General features: G+C 41.8%; 1 protein-coding gene across 7 annotated transcripts in view; it reads left to right on the top strand.

Moving 5' to 3' along the window:
- The window catches only part of STON2 (stonin 2), a 46,660-nt gene that overhangs the window by 18,980 nt on the left and 5,402 nt on the right, over positions 1-22,278 (top strand). Inside the window, exon 1 of one of the 7 annotated variants that reach the window (XM_072116735.1) lies at positions 7,923-9,335. The exons of 3 other annotated variants lie outside the window; for them this stretch is intronic. In XM_072116735.1, coding sequence (XP_071972836.1) covers positions 9,227-9,335 — 109 coding nt within the window. In that variant the 5' untranslated portion in view covers positions 7,923-9,226. Of the gene's footprint in view, positions 1-7,922; positions 9,436-15,107; positions 15,222-19,801; positions 19,886-22,278 lie in introns of those variants that run through there. 3 more of the 7 variants (XM_072116736.1, XM_072116738.1, XM_072116739.1) reach the window with 3 other exon arrangements.

The raw sequence follows: 22,278 nt of genomic DNA on the forward strand, positions 1-22,278 counted from the left end.
CTCAATGTATGTTTGGTTAATAATGCATGAAAACAAATGGTAGATTTCCTTTAAGACAAGAACAAATGCAAGTACAAATACAAAACTACAGTGAACGGGAAAAAAGTGAAAGGAGGACACTTTCCATTAGGGCTCACAATCTATATGGGAGGGAATATGGAGACACCAGATGAGGGAGTAGAGCAGTGCAGTAATTGTGCATTGTAAGCGATTCTAAACATTTGGGTTTTCAGATTACATTTGAAGGTTTGGAAAGTGGGAGACTGTCTGCCACAGTCTGGTAGAGAGCGAAACCACTGAGAATTCAGAGGGCAACATATTGTCAGGATATTTGTCAGGTTCACCAGGGTGGCGACTTTAATTGTTCCAATGGAGACAACCTCGCTTGAGTCTGACTACCATGTCTACTGAGTTAGAGCATGAAGGGAGCAGCCATACACTTATAACATATAACATATAGCAGTGATGGCGAACCTTTTAGAGACCGAGTACCCAAACTACAACCAAGGCCCATTTATTTATCGATGAGTGGCAACACAGAAATGTAATTAGTGATTTGTACTCCCTGCTCTGTCACAGCTCTGATTCATATCAGCCACCAGATGACACCAATAAAGCAGAAAATAAAAGAAATTTGGATGATCATTGTAGCTTCCCTCCAGGGTCCCATAAACGGGAAGAATTGTCAGGACAGGAGCTACAATGATAATCTAGATCTGTCCACACCTTCCCACTCCTCCAGTAGTCCCAGGTACTCCTGTCACTTTAAAGGGAACCTGTCACCAGGAGACCCATTTTTAGCACTCCCCCAGTCCCCACAGAGCATAGTACATACACTGCCAAGGTGTTTTTATATAAAAAAAAATAGGTTTTACAGAAAAAAAGATATGTTATATTGTACCTTTCATTAGCATCTGCTGTGTGACTAGGCAGTTGCCCAATAGGAGGGGCTGGAAAGGAGCAGTTTCCCCCCCCCCCACCCACCCACTCTTGGGAAACATGTGACGTTTTCAAATATATGAATAACTCCCCACACTCGGGATTGGCTGTAGAGGAGCAGGGGGCGTCGCTAAGCCAAGTGATGGGTATTTTCATATATTTGAAAAGGTCACATGGAGTAGCTGTTCCCCAAGTGTGTGTGTGGGGGGGGGGACTGCTCCTTTCCAGCCCCTCCCATTTGGCAACTGCCTAGTCACACAGCACATGCTAATGAAAGGTACAATATAACATATCTTTTTTTCTGTAAAACCAATTTTTAATACAAAAACACTTTGGCAGTGTATGTACTATGCTCTGTGGGGACTGGGGGAGTGCTAAAAATGGGTCTCCTGGTGACAGGTTCCCTTTAAAATAGCTCTGTGCACAGCAAGTTTTGGGCTGTCTGGGACTGCAGGAAGATACCTGGAATCCTCTCTGGTGATGGCCTGGGTGCCCACAGAGAGGGCTCGGAGTGCCACCTTTGGCACCTGTGCCATAGGTTCGCCACCACTGACATATAGCTTGTATTTTCTTATTTATACTTCAGAAGAGACATTACCAGACACCCACTAATAAAGGGATCATTGCCCTAGTTCTGAAAGTAAAGACTTGCTGTCAGTGAACTGGAACATTTTGTTCACATTCAGATGTTGAAAACCTTCCCAATCCTACAGGAGTCTTGCTCACAATGTAGTTAACATGCCCACACAGTCCCTTTAAGCTCAACAATTCAGAGTGAAACATTGTAACAAACTATCAGGATAAAAAAGGAACTTGTGCAGGTGATATGACACTAGCTATGTCACATGTGGGTAATAATCCCAGTCTATTAAGAATATGCAGAACGTTTAGTGCATCAAAACATTATTACATTTGCATTGCACTCTAGCCTGCATATAGACATTTTAAATTTTAATCTGGAAACTCCAGTAGGTTACCTGCACACAGATGTTGCAAAAATTGGCAAAAAAACAGATGTTAACATCTGTTTATTACGTCTGATTTACATCATATTGGCTTCCTTTTTGGATCCATCGATTTTTAACAGACAAGGGAATTGCATCAATCTTATAATCCATGTTTTAAACGTCCATTAAAAAAAAGGTGATTTTTTCACATTTATTCAATCAGGCAGCACTGGGATGCCACCAGGACAACACAGGGATGTCATCAAAGTGCTGTCCTTTTTTTATTATCTGACGCATTGACATTTGACTAGGACATCTTCTACTTGTTGGCAGAATGGATGCATGTTCCAATAGAATAACGGACATATGCATTGATTTATTAAAAATTATTGCATTGAGTGCAGCCGTGTGCTATCTGTTCAAAAAATGAATGGCAAACAGACATTTTTAACTGTCATGTGCTTCTGCCCTTAAAATCCTGTTCTAATACATGTGGATTTTAGACACAAATTATATGTCAGTTTTCAACTGGCATGCTACAGATTGCTAACTCTCATTAACCTGAATGGTACTGTATTAGGCTGCTTACACATAGACCCAGGACCCGGATGTAGCATATGTTTGGCTGTAGTATCTTTTTTTCCAGCAATGGCCATTCATACAGCTAGAACACGGCCACCATATACCTCATGTTAAAGGGGCCTTACGCTTGGTTTTTCCCCTCCTAACAATCCATTAATGGGCAATGGGGCAGATTTTTCTGTGCTTCTACGCCATAAAAACTGGTGTAGAAACACTGAAATAATCACAGTCACAATTTGGCTACTACACCATGTGGACATGGAGGGGGACAGAGGGGGCAGTTGGCAGGTGGGCAGGGCCTTTATCATAAAATATGCGTACGGAGCTATGATAAATGTACCCCCCATGTGTATTCACCCAGAGTTTATCTCATTACCTGTGCAGTTGAATATAATTTATTGTTCTCTGTTATCAGTCATTTCAGGCTTGTTTGTAGCTCTGTTGACTGTATTACTTGCTTCTTTGTTGTATCTGTGTGAATGTTGCATACCCTGCTGTCTCCTGATGAAGATGAACTAACACAATTTGCCCTTCTTACAGCAAAAGTGTCAGGTTCATTCAGCATAAAAAGTATCCTGTAGGTTTAGCATTGCCGCAGAATAAAATGTGTCTGAGAATCTTGGGGACTAAATAGAGGAGCAGCTGCAGGGCAGGAAGGGGCAAAAGAGTTGGATAGGGGCCCCAGCAATAATGTGTGATGTCAGGGACACTAGGAACAATGGGTTCTGGCCTGGATCCTGCTGGAAGCCTCTGTGCTGCAGAGCATTGTGGGGCCTGGAACACAACTCTCTGCCGGCTTTGTATTTGGTTATTGAAGGGAAAAGAGAAGAGATCCTTGGGAGATTTTCGTCTGTATAGAAAGAAGTTTGTGACCTGCAGCTGCCACCACATATAGTTACACACAAGTCATGTATGTCCTTATGCAGGGCTTAGCAGGTTCATTTGTGTAGTGTTTCATTGGGAGTCAAGTTGTATTTGTATAGTGGCAGGGGAAAAGGGTTCATGTGTGTTGTGTGGCAGGCTAACCAGGTCATGTGTGTGGGGTTGTGTGGCAGGATAGCCTCGCAGGGGTCAGTGAGGTTAAGTGTGTTGTGTGGCAGGCTAACCAGGTCATGTGTGTGGGGTTGTGTGGCAGGATAGTCTCACAGGGGCCAGACAGAATATGTGTGTTATGTGGCAGGCTAACCAGGTCATGTGTGTGGGGTTGTGTGGCAGGATAGTCTCACAGGGGCCAGTCAGGTTATGTGTGTTATGTGGCAGGCTAACCAGGTCATGTGTGTATGGTTGTGTGGCAGGATAGCCTCACAGGGGTCAGTCAGGTTATGTGTGTTGTGTGGCAGACTATCCAGGTCATGTGTGTAGGGTTGTGTGGCAGGCTTAGCCTCACAGGGGTCAGTCAGGTTATGTGGCAGGCTAACCAGGTCATGTGTGTGGGGTTATGTGGCAGGATAGCCTCCCAGGGGTCAGAGAGTTTATGCGTGTTATGTGGCAGGCTAACCAGGTCATGTGTGTGGGGTTATGTGGCAGGATAGCCTCACAGGGGTCAGTTAGGATATGTGTGTTATGTGGCAGGCTAACCAGGTCATGTGTGTATGGTTGTGTGGCAGGATAGCCTAACAGGGGTCAGTCAGGTCATGTGTGTTGTGTGGCAGGCTAACCAGATCATGTGTTTGGGGTTGTGTGGTAGGCTTAGGCTCACAGGGGTCAGTCAGGATTTGTGTGTTATGTGGCAGGCTAACCAGGTCATGTGTGTGGGGTTGTGTGGCAGGATAGCCTCACAGGGGTCAGAGAGTTTATGCGTGTTATGTGGCAGGCTAACCAGGTCATGTGTGTAGGGTTGTGTGGCAGGATAGCCTCACAGGGGTCAGTCAGGTCATGTGTGTTATGTGGCAGGCTAACCAGGTCATGTGTTTGGGGTTGTGTGGTAGGCTTAGGCTCACAGGGGTCAGTCAGGATTTGTGTGTTATGTGGCAGGCTAACCAGGTCATGTGTGTGGGGTTGTGTGGCAGGATAGCCTCACAGGGGTCAGAGAGTTTATGCGTGTTATGTGGCAGGCTAACCAGGTCATGTGTGTAGGGTTGTGTGGCAGGATAGCCTCACAGGGGTCAGTCAGGTCATGTGTGTTATGTGGCAGGCTAACCAGGTCATGTGTGTGGGGTTGTGTGGTAGGCTTAGGCTCACAGGGGTCAGTCAGGATTTGTGTGTTATGTGGCAGGCTAACCAGGTCATGTGTGTGGGGTTGTGTGGCAGGATAGCCTCACAGGGGTCAGTCAGGTTATGTGTGTTATGTGGCAGGCTAACATGGTCATGTGTTTTGCGTGTCAGTGTAAATAAAGGGTCAGTGAGGTTATGTGTGTTTTGTGGCAGGGTAAGCTCAGTCATCAGTGTTATATGTCAGGGAGAGCCAAGTTTATTGTATGTATATGTGTTTTGTGGTATGATAAGCAGGGTCATATGTATTGTGTGCGGGGGTGAACCAGGTCAAGTGTTTGGGGTGAGTCAGGTCATGTGCGTTAATGTAGTAGGGGAAGCTGGATTATGGTTTGTGTGTGGCAGAGTATTCTTTGTGTCTTAGTGAGTCAGGTCTTGTATGTTGTGTGCCAGGATGATTTAGGACATGTGTAATGGGTGGCAGGGTTAGTAAGGTCTTGTGTGTTTTGACTGGGGCTACAGATGTGAGTGGTGTGTGTACATGTGTGGTGCAGCTGGCAGGGGGAATGTATAGAACAGGTGTGGGGAGGGAGATCTGCCCCCTGCAGAGTGAATCATCACAGACAAGTGACTGAGGTGGAGCTGGAGGTGGGGGTAAGGGGGCTGGTTTCTTGTGAAGGGGGAAGGGGTATTTGCTCCATTATTTTAGTGTAGACCTGTGACTGCTGCTGTCTCACTCATACATTAGACACAGGACAGGCTGACCAGACACTATGAGGCTGCTCCCAGGTAATAACATCTACCATATCCTGATCAATACAAAAAGAAGGGAGGGGGGTTACAAAGTATCCATGTCACATGACGGTGCAGAATACACAGAGGCGGATATATTGTTTCATCTGATCCCTATAATCTACAGCTTCAGCCCTAGTTTATGTAGTAACCCATACAAAATGATTGTGCACAACAGCAAGGCAGTCACCCAAAAAACAGGGTTCATGAAAAGAACACATTTTTTTTCAAAACCTTTCCCATTTATGTGCAACTAGTAGTACAATTCAGCGTTCATAATATTGTGTAACCTGTTTGTGTCAATGATAACAACATTGTAGCAGAAAGCAAACTTTTTTGACAATTTGCTGGAGCTAAACCTTGGTTACCCCCTGTATTATACAGTTTATATAAAAAGATTACCTTTATAAGCTGCAGTCACTTTGTTTTATGTTACAGTAAGTACCGTTAATAAAGGGCCTTTTAACAAATAGCTGCACTGGCATAGCTTACCATATTTAGACGATAAAATCTCAACAATATTTTGTTTGATTCATACTGATCTATCTTTTTGATGCATCTCTGTAAAAAGGGGAATTTTAAAGACACTGTTGGGGACAGTAATCATTTGTTTCGCAGGGTCTGTTTTTTGGTGCACAAATTGTCTGGTTTGGATGTTAGATTGCAGCAAGAGGGCTTAATGAATTGGCATATGAAAGAAAAGTGTCTGAATTGACTCCATATTCATGAAGGTGAACTAAAACTTGGTAGAGCAGCTTTTTGTTGCTCTAATTAAGTGCCAAAATCAGTGCCAAAAAAAGTGTCAGGAACCGAGAAGTTCAGACTCAAAAGCTCTGCACCGAAACGAAAGGTGCAATTGTAAAACTTAGAATGTGAGAAAATACTTCTTGTTCAAGTCAACAAATCCTTTATTAATTGTTCATAGCTCGCTCTCATCAATTTCTTATTTAGTGTAAAAGACGCTGGATTTCCTGAGGAGATCCCTGGACATAAGGACCCGACCAGCAAAAAGGGAAGTTCTGAAATGTGAAATAAGATGTTAGTTGCATTCAATGAGAAGACCCTGGGTAGCCATGGACAGTGGTCATCAGGCAAGGTGTAAAAACCTCACACACGGGGATGGCAACAGAGGGGTTAATAAGGGAGCTGTTGTGGCCTGACCAGAGACTTCTGAACCGCGAATCCCTTGAGTGGCATTATTATTTCTTAAAGAAGCCCAAAGTGGCTGCCTACCTTTAAATGCACAGTAACTACACTAAAATGTGTGGTGTGTAGGATGGTGTAACCACTAATTTCTTGACCTTCAGAGGTTAATGTGGGTGTCCTTGATGATAAGGGCCAGGAAGCAGGCGAGGCAATCCAATGGCTCCATTTGAGTAAAGCTACCCGGTTACATTTGTCCATTACATTGAGGCACATACGCTACATTGAGGCACATCCTTAGATGATAATTAATGTTATGTATGTAGTGAAGCCAACAGTGGAATAGTATGTAGTGAAGTGTAGTATGTAGTGAAGCCAACAGTGGAATAGTGAGTGCTGCTTATGTACCGTTTATTATAAGTAACCTGTAACTTGGTTTTCAATGAATATGAAGTTGGGGTGGGAAAAAACATACTTAACCACTCCAATCCCAGCATCACCCCCATGGGACTATTTCAACCAATGAGTTGCAAGATGTTACTTCCTTTTCCAGGGGACTTCACTTCCCCTGGGGAACCCCCATATTATTGTATCTACTTGCAGGTCCCCAAACCCAATGTACCAGAGCACTTATGGAGCATGGAGCCAGAGCAGGATAAGTATGTGTTTTTTTTACCACATCGTCCCCCCATATTCATGGAAAAACACTTCAAGAACTTTATTCTGGCCATATATTATATAACAATTTGTGTCTCATCAGAGTATATTGCATTCACCACACGTTTAGGAGTATGATGTACATCACAATCAATTCTTAAAAGGATCATAATATTAACCCAATGGAAAGAACGTGGGAGTGCCGCTTATATCCTTTTGTATGTGGTTAAGTTGCTGTAGAAGTGACTTTGACTCCATGTTTATGTGATTTGGGCTCTAATATCTGTACCGCATTTGGAGAACAATAGTTACCTGTGCAGGCAGAGACTTGAACATTACATCTGTGCAGACATTAGAACCTGAGCTCAGACCCCGCAGCAGACAGGACACGCCAGGACATGAATGCACACAGCATTTAATGGATGCTTACTATATTGCTAAATGTATGTGTTCTGTTCTGCTTTTAAAGGTGCCCATACACCTTAAACTAAAGTTGATATAAATGGATGACTTGAACCAAAACTTGAGCTCATTAATAACACACTGTCATCATTTGCATAGAAGGTAGTCATATTCAATATTGTCAGAGCAGGGGACTTAGACTGTACAGAAGTCTACATCTCACCTAAATAACAAAGTGCTGGAATTGTAGGAAACACAGAAAAAAATGTAATGTAAAAAAAACCACCCTGATTTTATATGAAATATGAAATCATCCCGGAAATGTCTGCACATGAATGTTCCCAATGCAGAATAAATGTGGCTAGGGTAATCTTTTCTGGATAAATATATCTTGACCAAACCCAAAGTACCAAGTCATGGCAAGATTTTAGCTACATTCAAAACACATGACTGTGCAGTGGGCAGATTTTACACACTGAACATACTCCTAAGGAACGCATTCTGAGCATTGTAGTCGAAAATATGATGATGCATGGAGTCAATGCTCACTGTCCTGTCCTCGGCAGTGAGTTTTGTCTTTAAAACCATGGCCCACAGAAGGGCCATGCGTTTTATCTTTTAGATGAAGCTACAATCTAATTATAACTTGGTAGTTTGGGTTTGGTCGAGAGCCCTATTCTTCAAAATTACATAGCCATACTTGCTTCAGTGAGTTCAGGTTTATAGAGTGGGAGATACTAAGTCAAGGGAATGCACACTGATACTCCTGTGCCACAATCTGGGCCACACCTGCAGAAGATGCTGAAGGTCCCCTCATCTCCTGGCACTTGAACATTTTCCTTAAATATACTGCAATAACCATTGAAGTCTTTCACAACCTTTTGAACCTTCTCCAACTTTATACAATTGCATCCAAGAACATCATTGCAGATATCAGGCTTCAGAGACCCAAAATACTGATGATCTATCCTATGGATCATTATAAAATTCCTAAAAATCTCCTTAAATTTTCTTAAGCTCCAGTTCAAAATGTGTATTTCCCATCCTGCACATGAAAAGTGCAATATCACGGGACACATACAACGTGGACGTGGGTGTACGCCAATGACAGCCCAGGCAGTTGGCTCCTGCACATGGAATCCATAGCCATATGGATGAGCCCATAGAAATGAATGAGGATGTGGGCTAGCATTTCAAACAATAGCTGGCACACATACCAAATACGCGCTTATGTGCAAGGGGGTCTATATTTGCCAATCAGAAAAATTTTCATGGTGTCCTTGTCTTTACTGGCCTACTCTGTGTCAAGTGTTTACCTGAGGCGCGACTTCAATATTACTTGGGTGACTTTTGCCCCCACAGTTCCTGTCACTGTTTGCATTCAGGGTGTGTTGTGACGTTTTGCGGAAACTGCAGCTATAATTCAACTTTGCTCTTTTAATTGTCTTCATCTTGTTTCCTTCTCTATTTATTATTATAACCATTAGATTATTCTCACTTCATGGAGCAACTTGGCCCAAGAGCTCACGCTCATCCAGGGAAAGTCTTCTCTCTCACTCCTTCTTTCATTATTCCCTCCAGTCTGTGCCCTCCCCTCACTCACATGAAAGGGAATGAATCCTCCCCTGAATGACGGCTCCTTGCTCAAGCATGCACAATGCATACCTCACCCCACACACACATTGCTCTGCACAACACAGACGAGGCTCTGCGGGGCTCAGGGTGAGTGTACCACTTACTTGGCAGGTACAGGAGAAAGTTATCATATGTGCTGGATGTGGTATGGACAGGGGTAGGTGTTATGGACAAGTTCACAGCTCAGGTAAGTGCGGCTCAGCACACCTTGGTTTTATAATTAACTGTTGGCAGCCCAGACTGGAGCAGTGGAACTAGATATTAGCGATTTGAGTTTTGGCAATCATTGTTTCTCAGTCCATAAATCATCCGGATATAGTAGTGAAGCAATTTGTTGCCTATGATTTGATTTTACAAGAATTATAGAAAAATCTTCAAATTGAACTTTTGATTTGGTTCTATCTAAGAGTGGATTAGTAAATCAGGTGAAGTCATCACTATTGCATCTATCAACTTTAGTGGTGCTGCATATCTTCACCTGCACACATAGGCTTGTGCACACTATGCTACTGTGTTATATGGTTAGGGTCTAGGGACAGGAGTTTATTTTTGTTCAATAGACTCTGCAGCATATGTTGTGTATGAAGATACATGGAGAAAAGCAGCCATCTGCTCCCCTGTCATCCCACAGTAATCATAAAGAAGGCGGCATTAACTTTGTGCAGTGACAAAAATCTAAATTAGAAGCACTTGGATTGTAAGTTCTGTAGACAAGTCATTTGTGCCCCAAGGTAAGCACCTACCGTAATCTGTACCTTGGAATTCAGTGCATCTTATTTATTCTCAATACCCTTATTTACTTAGTGCACACACATTCCATGGCACAGTACAAAGGCTAACATTACTATATCATAAGATGTGTGAACCATCAGCTTCCCATCACCGCAGGGAAAATGTCATTGTGGGGCAAACATTGATGCAGGTACTTTTCTTGAGTGTTTCAATGATGCCAATACTCACATGGATGCAAGACTTTGGCTTGAACTGAAATACCCTTTGTTATGGCCGACCAAAGGCAACGGATGGACTGACTCATGTAGCTGCTGGGTTCCGGGGTTGTACATTCAGCTCTGCTGGTCTCTCTGTCAGATTATAGTCCCCGCGCCAAGTCACCACTAGAAAAACCTGTTTTGCTTGTCACTTGTGAAAAGAGCTTGAAGTGGAATCACATTGAAAATAAAACAAATGTATACTCAGGAGCCAAGTATAGATTTGCAGGATTACATAATGATGCCATAGAGGGAGAATGTATGAGGAAGCATCTTAAAGTGGAATCTCCTAATTAAAATCACTGCTTGTGGGGAGGAAAAGAGAAGAAAAAGAAAAGAGAAGAAATAAAACTATTGACTACTATTGTGCTTTATGAATGGAAGTCACACAGCTGCACTAAATACTATACATGTTAAATCAGTGCCCGCAGTCATTATTTTACTGTATGAACTGTGAGAACAATCAGTTAAAAAGGAAAATTGTCAAAAAGAAAATTGCTGTAAAAAAAAAGACAGTAACATTCAATGGGGCACATTTACTAAGGGTCCGTTGGACACATTTCTGTCGGGTTTCCGAATACTTCCGATTTGCCCTGAATTGCACAGGGGTTTTTTGGTGTATGTGATCGGATATTAGTGCATCGGCGCCGGCTTTCATGCGACACAAATCTGGGGGCATGGCTGTCGGACAACCCGACTGATTCGGACAAACCCCGGAATTTAAAATTCAAATTGTGTCACAAGACATGCCCTCACGTACACCGGGAAGAAGAAGGTAAACTCCAGCGGACCTGAGCGGGGAAGCGACACATGCAGGAAATTGGATGCACGATCTTAGTGAATCACGGCAGCTCCGACGGGTAAGTAAATGTGCCCCATTGTGTTCATTTGCAGGTAGCATTAGAATCTTATAATTGTCCAAGAGATTATTACAATGTGGGGGAATTATAAAAGAAGCAGTCTCTAATATTATGGAAAGATCTCTGGAGACTTTATCAGTGTAGGAGAATCATAAGAGGAGCTGCCGATATCAGTGATTGTAGGGAGAAGGGCGGTATCTACAATTCTAATACTTATTCTGTCATAGAAATCTGCTTTCCCCAATAATAAAATGTTGATAACAGGGAACTAACCTATTAATATAATAATAGTGTGCTCTTTTTCCCCTAAAAATTGTTCAGAAGTGCATGGTCCCTTTAGTGTCTCTCAGAGTGATGATCTATTAAATCCCATTGATATTGGTGGCTAAGTGGGTAACACTACTGCCTTGCAGCAATGGGGTCCCTGGTTCAAGTCCCACCCAGGTCAACATCTGCAAAGAGTTTGTATGTTCTCTCTGTGCCTGTGTGGGTTTCCTCCCACACTCCAAAAAACATAGTGTTAGGTTTATTAGATTGTGAGCCCCATGAGGACAGGACCGATTTGGCAAGTTCTGTGCAGCGCTGCGTAAATTGTAGACGCTATATAAATAAAGAATTATTATTATTATTATATGGCCGCCATAAAACTTCTATTGAACTTGTCACTCTTCTTTTCTAAACCCCAGGATGGCAAATTTGCTAAGTTCTATAATGATATACCCAAAACTGGATGTTCATATGCCTGAAGAAACTAAATAAAAACATTTGTTGGAGCACAACTGTAGTCCATGCTCTCCATGGCATGCTTAACCTCATATTTTGCTCTGCAGCCTCATTGGCTCTGTTATTGACCAATGTATATTCATACTACTCCATGCTTTGTCAGTGTCATGCAAAATTAGATTTTAGAATGAATTTTGGATTGCGGAGAGATGTGACCCATGGTCATGAAATGTTTCATGCAAGGTGCCAATGGGTGGAGACTGAGGAACTGCCAGTGTTGGGCAAGGGTCTTGTACTGAGTCTATAAATTAGTGTACTTAGGCCTCAGGGAGACTTGTCAAGAGTCATGGGTCATGGAGGGTTTAGCCTGACGGTTGTTCACGTGCCTCATTAGTGTTTGAGAATACAAATAGAATGAGAAGTTTTCCCTTCAGTGCGGGTCATACCAGCAGATGATGCAGGCAGATAAAAGATGAAGTTTTGCCATGGAGGCTACCACCTTACTGTGTTTACAGGTAGTATTCAAAATTAAGTTGTGCCCTTTAGTGCCGCAGAAGAACTTTAATGCCTCCTACACACAGGTACAGACTCATTTCACACCAACTGCACAGGAAATTCTGACAAAAAAAATCTGCTGTAAATCTATATGGAATACATTCAGATATACTGCAGGTTTCCATGCAGCCTTTGGCTGCATATTGTACAGAGAACTCATCATCTGCCATTAGGAGAGGAGAAATTTAAAGTGTATTATCAAAATTATTTGGTGCAGTGTGCTCATTAACTTAAAAATCCAATTGATATCAAAGCTACCCTAATTAATAGGAAATTTTCCACCCAGAGAAATAAGCTTCCAGTATCTGTCCTGAGTGGAGGAGACCAGTTAACCTGCCGCAAGTTACAGAGTGCATCTGCCATTTATGTGAAGTCAATTCTGAGGGTTGATGTGTAGCAACACCAGTGAATATGGAAGTCGGTGTCTTATTATTCCAGAGACAGATGAAGACTGTGGGAAAAATAGTACTGTAAGGTACACAACACTGCAAAAGTGGAGTGTGCCAGATTCATGAATTGTGGAGCACGTTCTTCAGAAATCTGGCGCTCCCTGCACAGCTTTAACAGTACACCAACTATTTTTGGTGCACCTTTAATATAGAGCGTGTGACACAATTCTGTCGGACACTGCATGATAAATGTGGTGCACAGTCCGACTTTGCACCGGAACGCCCCTTTCAGTGCAGAAATTTGTGCTGTGTCGGGAATAGTGCCATGGACACTTCTTAAATAAATGTGCAAGCAATTTGCACTAAAAAAAAGGTGCAAAGCCTAATAGAAAACTGGCGCAGGGGCGAGAATGTAGTTGGGGCCACACCAGTTTTTTGCATAGTGGACATGTAGAACCGCCCCTGTGGCCACTACCCTACGATCCCATTTACTTAAAGTGGTGCACCATTTCAGTCTGCTTCTTCCACTAGGACAACCTTGCTCCTTTCATGTGATCTTGTGAGAATTGTAACACTATAAATATATTAATATTTCTAAAACCATCATCTAATAGCATTGAGATTCTATTAGTCTGGCACAGAATAATCCAAAAAACAGGAAGTACTGGAGCCTGTTATTTCCCGTCTTCTGTAGTGACGGATTTTCTAGGTTTTTTTTTATCTTGTGCTTAGCATTTGCCCTCTGGAGGTTTGCTACTCAGGCACCAATATCTTATCTAAGGACTAGGTAAACATTTTATCAGGCTAAGCAGTATCTATGCAGTATCTATGAGGCTTTATGTGTAACAACCAATCCACATAAAGAGCCAGACTGTCTACTAGCCAAACTTATAAACACATATGCAATATCATACCATCTCAGTACAAGCTAATCATTTACACATTAGTAGGCAAGTTAGATCAGAGCCCTGAGTGTATATATATATACAGCATTATAAAACAGTTGTGGTAAAACCAACTAAAATGAATTTTCCTGAGTTTTGTGTGCTGGTTATGTGTTAATTTGGTCACAGACTACATGTCATGCCTCTCTTGTTGTTGTTTGGTTGTTGTTGGTTACACACAGCAGGTTTATAGACTTTTAAGCTGAAGCTATTTCCCCAAAATTGCAGAATGTATAACCATATCAATATGAGAGAAACACCAGGATACCATAGAGCTTTGGAAGAAACCAGTGAGAGCGAGAGCAGCTTCTGAGACAACAAAACAGAGCTGTGAATTAGCATCTCCTAGAAAAGGGAATGATTCCATGGTGTAGTGATGGATGGATGAAAAATGACAATTAGTAATCCATTATTTCACTAATAGTTAATAGTTATGTGTTAACATGGAACATAGAGCTATGGCTAATTTAGAACCTCTAAAAAACTGTGTGAAATTCATGAGTGAAAATACTTTTGTAATTGTCAAATTACAGCCTCACTTTCATAGCCATATCTTTACCATCTCATGCCCAAAAATCACAATAATGAGTAAACAGAGTTAGAAAAGTAGCGATTCATTCTAGAGGATTGAAAGAAAAAGTATCTTCTCACAGAAAACCCACGAATCTATGATTTACCTCTTCACAAGCAGCATGATAGAGTATGGAGAAAGATAGAAATTCTATTTTTTGTTAGCTCATTCATCTACTAAGGGTTTTGGCGTCTGGACTGCTGGTGACATCATATGTTTGGTGGTGATGTCATCCAATGGGTGAGGATGTTTGCAGCTGTGGTTCCCTCATAGGACCTATAAAAATTGTTTGAATCTAATCCTTAGCCAAAGGGAGGCAACTTTGTTAACCCTGAGCTGTGAGTCCGGATATTAATGATTGTATCTATTCACTGTTATCATATTAAATCCATTTCAATGATGGTGGCTGTAAGAAATATTTCTCACGAGTTGTAAGGCACCAGCACCATTTGTACTATTTTACTGATATTGTATTTCATCTAGAGGCTTAACAGAAAGATAAAGATGTCATTATTTTAATCATACAATCAAACCTGTGGTTATAATGTGTGGTTCTGATGCTTGGCACCAGCTGCACTATTCTTATTAATGGGGCAAATTCCTTGATGCCTTGGATACACCAAGTGCAGGAGCTCTTCTGTAATAAACTGAATATGTTAGTACTTTCTAGCATCAGATCTGCCCTCGGCGCCCCCTCCCTGCCTCCCTATCTGGGTGTGTGGCGCAGTTTCCCAGGCTCCTTCATAGAACAGAACAGATTCCCTCTTAGCTGCCATAGTAACAGGTGGCGGGATTCCTTCTCTGCGATTCTTTGTATCTCTGTTGTTTCAGGGATTCTGAAGGGAGGGATTCTCTATCCAGTTCTTGTCCTGGGGGTGGGGACTTTTTCCCCCTATTGACCCCTTTCTTCTCTATTAACTCTTTCCTGTCCAAGCCTCCAGGGTATGACTTCGTCTAGCAGGTGTAAAGATCTGTGGGAGCATTCAGAAGAAGACCAAATGTCTATTCACAACAGCAGTATGTTTAAATATATGTATTTGTGCTGTGAAATTCAGGCAAACGTTCAACCCTATATAAAAACTTGCCTTATCCTATATATGTGGCCATAATGTTTAAATTCATAGGTTTCACAGGTCACAACTATTATTCCAAATGAGACTGAGATCACATCACATTTTTTGCCATACGTTGTAAGGACATATCGGGGTGATTCCGATGTGCCCTTATACAGTGGGATATGTTGCCCGGAGACCTCTCCTCCTCCCTGACTATAGAGATTGGCTGCTGCCGATGTATGGGGGTGTTTCCCCATTGATGTCACTGTCCTAACATGGTCTCCCCTCCTGCTGTGCAACGTATGCGCTCAGTGATTGCATCCGCGCCCATAGGCTTCTACTGCCTTCGCTGACGTCGCTCAGCAGGAGGGAGGTAGATGGAAAGATGTAGCTTGCTAAGGGTGCATCCACCGGCGGGGAATCCCACCTTGCTCTGGAGAGGAGGAGGTGGTGACCCCTCTATCTTTTACCGGTGTACGGCGTAGAACCGTGCCACACATGTGTGCCTGTAAGTGATCTCGGCCAAAAACTACTGTTTTAAAGTGGTTGATTTCCTTCTGCACTAAGCTTATTACTACAAGGTTTACACTAGGCACGTTGCAATGTGTTCATACAAGGTGCATTACTAGAAGTCTGAGACTAGGGGTCTTAATCTATGGGGGAGATTTATCATGCACTAGCACTTTGTGTGCCAGCGTATGATAAAGCCTTGTTGCCATGGCTTAGACCTCATGATGTATCTCCCGTCCGTGCTGGCAGACAAAAATGTGCTGTGTCCGACCTGGTGTAGTTTTGCATAAAAACCTGAGAACATTTAGCGGTGGATGTTCTCAGGTTTTTAAAAAAGAATTCAGGCACGGGGCAGAAATCCCAGCCCACTGCGACCCTTCATACCTCCTTCATGCCCACATGAAGCGGGCAAGAATTATCAACTATTGCAGGGCCTCTACAATAGAAAACTGGTGTATAAGCACTGATAAATCTCCCCCATGAGTCTCACACTAGAGGCATTAATATGAATGCAGGATACTAGCTGCCTTATCCTGTTTCGGGAGCTGCAGGCTGAGAGGGAGACCATAAAATCATATGTATGTGATTGTATAAAATGTGAGAGCTTGCGTTTCTGTGTGTGTGTTATATATATATATATATATATATATGTGTGTGTGTGTGTATGTGTGCGTTATTTACGTGGGTGAGGGGTGAAATTTGTGTGCAAACACTGAGCTATTGTATTATCTCCACGAATGATGAGCAGTAGAAGTTTGTGACCTTTCTCTGATGGAATATGATTTACATGAATCAAATCCCCGCCCCCCCCCCCCCCCCCACACACACACACCCCTCTTCTACCCCAAATGCCTTGATTGGTTCTTGTTTTATTAAATGTCCATTGTACATTATTTATGGCGTGTTTCACTGCACCATTAATGAACAGAAAACCATCTACAACAAGTGAAAAGATGTTTTTATCTGGAGGCTAAAAAACTGTTTTTAAAACTTTTGAAAACACAATTGAAGTTTTTTCTTAGTTTGTTCAAAACCCATTTTCCCTTCCATGAAACGTTTGTGTGTTTATCACACAGAGAATTTTTTTAAATACATTATTCCAAATCTTCAGCTGTGAGAGTATTAGATCAGTACAATTTAGGATAAAATTAAGAATACAGTACTCAAATTCACTAATAAGGGATCTTGAAATTGTCTAGAAATAACTAGATAGTTGTGATACTGTTCATTACCCAGGGGCAACTGTTTAAAGAATTCTGATTTTTGGTTTCAGACCTAACATTGCAGTGCTCATGATATTTTAGTTGTCAGGCTAAGATTTCTGATTGTGCCCCTGCTCACAACACTTCTCAGTACTCATAAAGAGTTAATGTCATTAGACTCTGAAAACAATAAAGGATTCCAACTCCTGAGTGTCAATGCCCTGCAGCCTCCGCCTGTTAATACTTGGGCATGTTAAGACTCAGGAGCCTTGTGGACAGTTTCCAAACCAAAATTCCCACCTAGGGCAGCACCAGTCATCAGGAGCGTCCTGCACTGCCCTGGGGGTGCATATAGTCTACATGAGCATGTGATTAAGCAAGCAGAATACAAGACATGGGGCATTGGAACAGATATGAGGGTAGAAGATGAAGTGTATATAAGGCCCCCTGCACACAACTATATATGGGAGCTATAAGATAGCCGCACAAATTGTGGCTAGCTCACAGCCCACATGGTGGGGTGAGACATGGTGCCTGCATGCTGAGTGGCCATGCCACAAAATATACTTTCTCCTATTAGTGGCCCATATTGCACACATGGCCATGTGCATGTAGTAGCCTAATAAAGGGACAGGTATCTATGTACAAAGTTCAAGAGAATTTATTTCTGTTAAATGCACTGAAAATGGTTCTTATTTATCATCCTATAATACTTAAGGCATTGAAATTCCTGTCACAGACTGTACAGAGTCCCATTAAGGGCTAACCACTCTGTATATATAGCTATGATGTAAGGAATCCCATTCCCATAAGTGTGGTCAGCCCGAAACACAGGACTGCCCAGACCGTGATGGGAGCCCCAAAACACAGGGGGTTGGTATTCTTTGTACAATTCAAAGGAAAAGGTATTCCTGTATAATGTAGGGACAGTTATTTCTATAATACATAGAAGGCAGATGTACAAGATAATTACCTCTGTATCTAGATCTACTAATTCAACATTTTTTTTTGTTTAATACATTTAATACATATATGGGGTACGATGAAAAGGATACTATAATAAGTTGCTTATTACACTTATAAGGGACGACAGGTTCATTGAAATAATTGAGAGTGGGTCACTAGTTGTTTCCTGCTATAGGGATTATGGTAACTAGAATATGGAGGAAAATGAATTTATATCATAAATCCTAGGAATTAGATGCTTACATGTATATATACAGCCCGTGGGAAATGTAATAGGAATTGGGGTAATAGGAAGAAATGGACATATGTATATTGTCAATATCTAGAAGGGCATAACAGACACTATGGACAGGAAAGGGGCTCATTATTAGTACAGGCAGTCCCCTACTTAAGAACAGCTGACTTACATACGACCCCTAGTTACAAAAGGACCTCTGGATTTTGGTAATTTTCTGTACTTTAGTCCCAGGCTAGAATAAACACCTATAACAGTTATCACATGTGTCTGCAATTAAGCTTTATTGTTAATCTTGGTTCTTATGACAATCCAACATTTTTAAAATCCAATTCGGTCACAGAGACCAAAAAAATCTTGTATGTAACCCGAGGACTACCTGTACCACAATTTTTTACAGGATATGAGATGCAGAGTGAGAGAAGATTTTGTTTTCTCCCTTTGCAGCGTCCTAGGTTACCAAGATAGTGACATTGCACCCGCTCTATTAGAGACAGGAGAGGACGTCAGACACAGTAGGCTAGAGAAAGTGCAAGGTGCCGCGAAACAGGGCAAAAACTGATTAGATCAAAGTCAAATATTTGGCCATATCACCATATGTTGCTACAGCTATTTTGCCTAACTGGAAAACTGCTATTTAGGAGTTGAAAGAAAAATTTGCGTAGATCAATACAGCATCAGAAATTGGCCTCCATCCATGGGGTACATATTCCATATGGGAAAGAAGTTGGGTTTGATGGAATTTAATATCATGAATCATCTTTTTTGTCTAACTCCTGGTGGTAGTAGGTGTGGGGTGATCTGAGGGTTTAAAATAAGGGAAAAAAGAAACATTTCATATGATATTAATTGCAATTGGAATGTTATCATGATATGATTGGATATAATAATTTGTTCTTGTATTTTATTTTATTGTAATTTGTTTGAAAGGCAGAAGGTTAAGATTTCTAGGGAGCATCATAAAAATGGTAATTAATTGTGGAAGATATGTTGGAGATATGTTTATATATTTAATCTATGTGACATAGGCACTGTCAGGATCAGTGTCAGTGGATCCTCTGTACCACCTCGGACAATGACTTAACCCGACACCTGGGACCGGAGTCTAAGTGGTACCTGGTTTTCACCAGAGGCTGCCACAGGCAGGAGGTCCAGACAGGGAGCACTGGATCAGACTCGGGGACGTAGCAGAAAGTCAGGATCGGTGCCCTGGCCCTTTAAATTGTGCAGAGTCAGGGAAGCACGCAACAAGCCACGGGAGACACCGCTGCAACCTGCCGAGGTGAGAGGCGTAGTGGGTGACATGGAGGTACACGGGTTTGCCTGCGACCCGAGACATGGGTCGCAGGGGCACCCTTGACAGGCACACAATATTGTCCTAAATAATTTGCCTTGTAACTGTTTTCCAAAAGTTAAGGAGCAGTATTTATTATAGTAGTTCAGATGGATGAAAGTTTTTTTTTTTACCGCAAATCAATAACTCTTTGGATGTAGAATAACTTTGCCTATTATCTTTGTTACCTATATCCAGATTGCTGTACCCTCAGATTATCTTAGTACTGAAGTAGCTCCTTTCTCCGCCTGTGCTGACAAACCTTGGAGTCCCTCCTGTTAACAACTCTACCGATTCATGGACAGGTAGGGTCTGCTGCTTCCTGCTAACAGAGGAGGCGGTCATGTGACTGTGATCTCTGTGTATGTAGCAGGGCTGGAAGTGTTCATGACTGTGGATACATATGTATGCTACACAGAATAGTGAGGTACACAGCACTGTGTAGAGAAGCTGTTAACCCTTAGTATTCACACTATACACTTCATGTAATGGATTTACTTATGATTTCTACCACTTATAACATTTTCCATGCTCCTCCATGTGATGGAAGCTGCCAGCCTGTCACCATATACATATTGTATGTGCAGTGTTCAGTGGATTTACTTGTGGGATTCTAAATAAATTTAATGCTAAATTACTTTGAGAGAGTACACAAGGCATCATGGGATCTGTGGGCAGATTGAATTGACCTCAGTTTGAGGGCATAGACAGACAGACATTAGTCTCTGGCCACTTTACCTCTGGTGAGAAAGATTTTTGTCAAACACTTTCAGAACAGAAAATGCCACTTTGGAAAGAAAGGGGTGAGCAGCATAATATGGGCATCATTCTGTTTGATTTTAGAGTTACACTTTAAGTTTCATATTTATTATGTAATGTTTTATTCTAAATTTAAATAAATAAAAAAGAAATACATTTACATTGGAAGCAGTATAGTTTTTCATAGATTGAAAACATAAATTGTGCCCCAGGTCTGGGGAAAACAGTAGAAGGAAAGTTCTATTCTGTAAAATGTTCCCCGCCTCAGTGAGCTAAAAGCTGCTGTGTCCTCCTGCAATGCTCTGCAGTATGTGGCGATTGTTTTTACTGCAGCACATCACAGCCAATGACCCGAATGTTATAGTAATTGTTGTTGTATGGGGTCGAAGTATTGTTATTGTTACTATGCCATGAAATAAGTGAGGTTTGTGAATGTATTTTAGAAGCATATTTTATCATATAGGGCTATGGTTTGTGCAGGTCTCTAAATAGCTCACCACAGAATCACAAGGGGCTGAAGCCATTACAGCACTTCAGTTTTCTTCTCTTTAGGTATTCACGTTAGAATTCACTGCTGCAAGTGACACCTGTGTTCTATATGCGACCCAGTTTTCATCATGTTTAGTTGCTATGTGATCTGCAGGCTGGAAAGGTTTGAAAGGTGCCCATGCTGGAAAAATAAAGACTAGGAAGGGCAGTACAACAAACAGGCTTACAACAAAGTTTACTGAAGCTTAACGGAGTTGTCTAGGATCATAAATTTATTTATTGTTGGTCCTTTGTGGGATGTATATACGTCGCCATATATACATTGGATATATGTCCCCTATATGTATGGAGCCGTATGGTGCAATGAAAAGATAGGACATGGCCTATCTTTTCTTGGCATATCGCGCCGTGCACCATGTTCCTCTATGGAGAGGGGCAGGGGTGAGCGACTCCTCAGTGAGCCTCCTCTCCTCGGTGCCGACGTATGCCCACCATGCTACGGTACGGTCCAGTGCTGCCCCTTCTGTCATTGCCAGCCAGCAGGAGCCAGAGGCTGTAGGGAGATGTCTCCACTCACCCAAACTATACCAACAGATGCCTGCAGTGAGACGAGGCAGTAAACTGAACCCAAACAGCCTGTGACAATTACTGTCCCAAAAAGCCAACAGGTTCCCTTTCGAGGCACAGTGGAATTGTTGACATAAAACAGCTTCTCAATAAATTAGAATATCAGCAAAATTTTTTTCTTTCAGTAATTCAATTCAAAATGTGAAACTCACATATTCATTACAAAGTGAACTTTTTCAAGTATTTATTACTTGTAATGTTGATGATTATGGCTTACAGCCAAGCAAAACACAAAAGTCATTATCTCAGAAAATTAGAATATCTATATAAGAACAACTGGATACATTTTTTTTAATACAGAAATGTTAGCCAAATGAAAAGTATGTACAGTAAATGCACTCAATACATGGCCGAGCTCCTTTTGAATGAATGACTGTATCACTGCGGTGTGACATGGAGGTGATCAGATGATGGCGCTGCAGACGTGTTATGGAAGCCCAAGTTGTGTAATAGCAGCCTTCAGCTCCTCTGCATTGTTCGGTCTGGTGTCTTATCTTTCTCTTGACAATACCCCATAGATTCTCTATGAGGTCAAGGTCAGGCGAGTTTGCTGGCCAATCAAATTCAGTGATACTGTTTTATAAACCAAGTATTGTTACGCATGTCAGTGTGGACAGCTGTGACCCGTCCCTGCATGGTGTCCTACAAAGCTTTCTTGCAGGTTCTCCATGTATAAATATCCTCCTCAGTGGATAAAGTTGATTTTTTTCCTGATTAATGTCTTCTAATTACTCTTATATATTACTGTCATATACAGTTTTGTATAAATATCAGCAGCATTAGAAAGTGTTATCACACTGTATATAATACACAGCCTCATGAT

This window comes from Engystomops pustulosus, chromosome 7, assembly GCF_040894005.1.
Source record: "Engystomops pustulosus chromosome 7, aEngPut4.maternal, whole genome shotgun sequence".
Taxonomy (NCBI): Eukaryota; Metazoa; Chordata; class Amphibia; order Anura; family Leptodactylidae; genus Engystomops; species Engystomops pustulosus.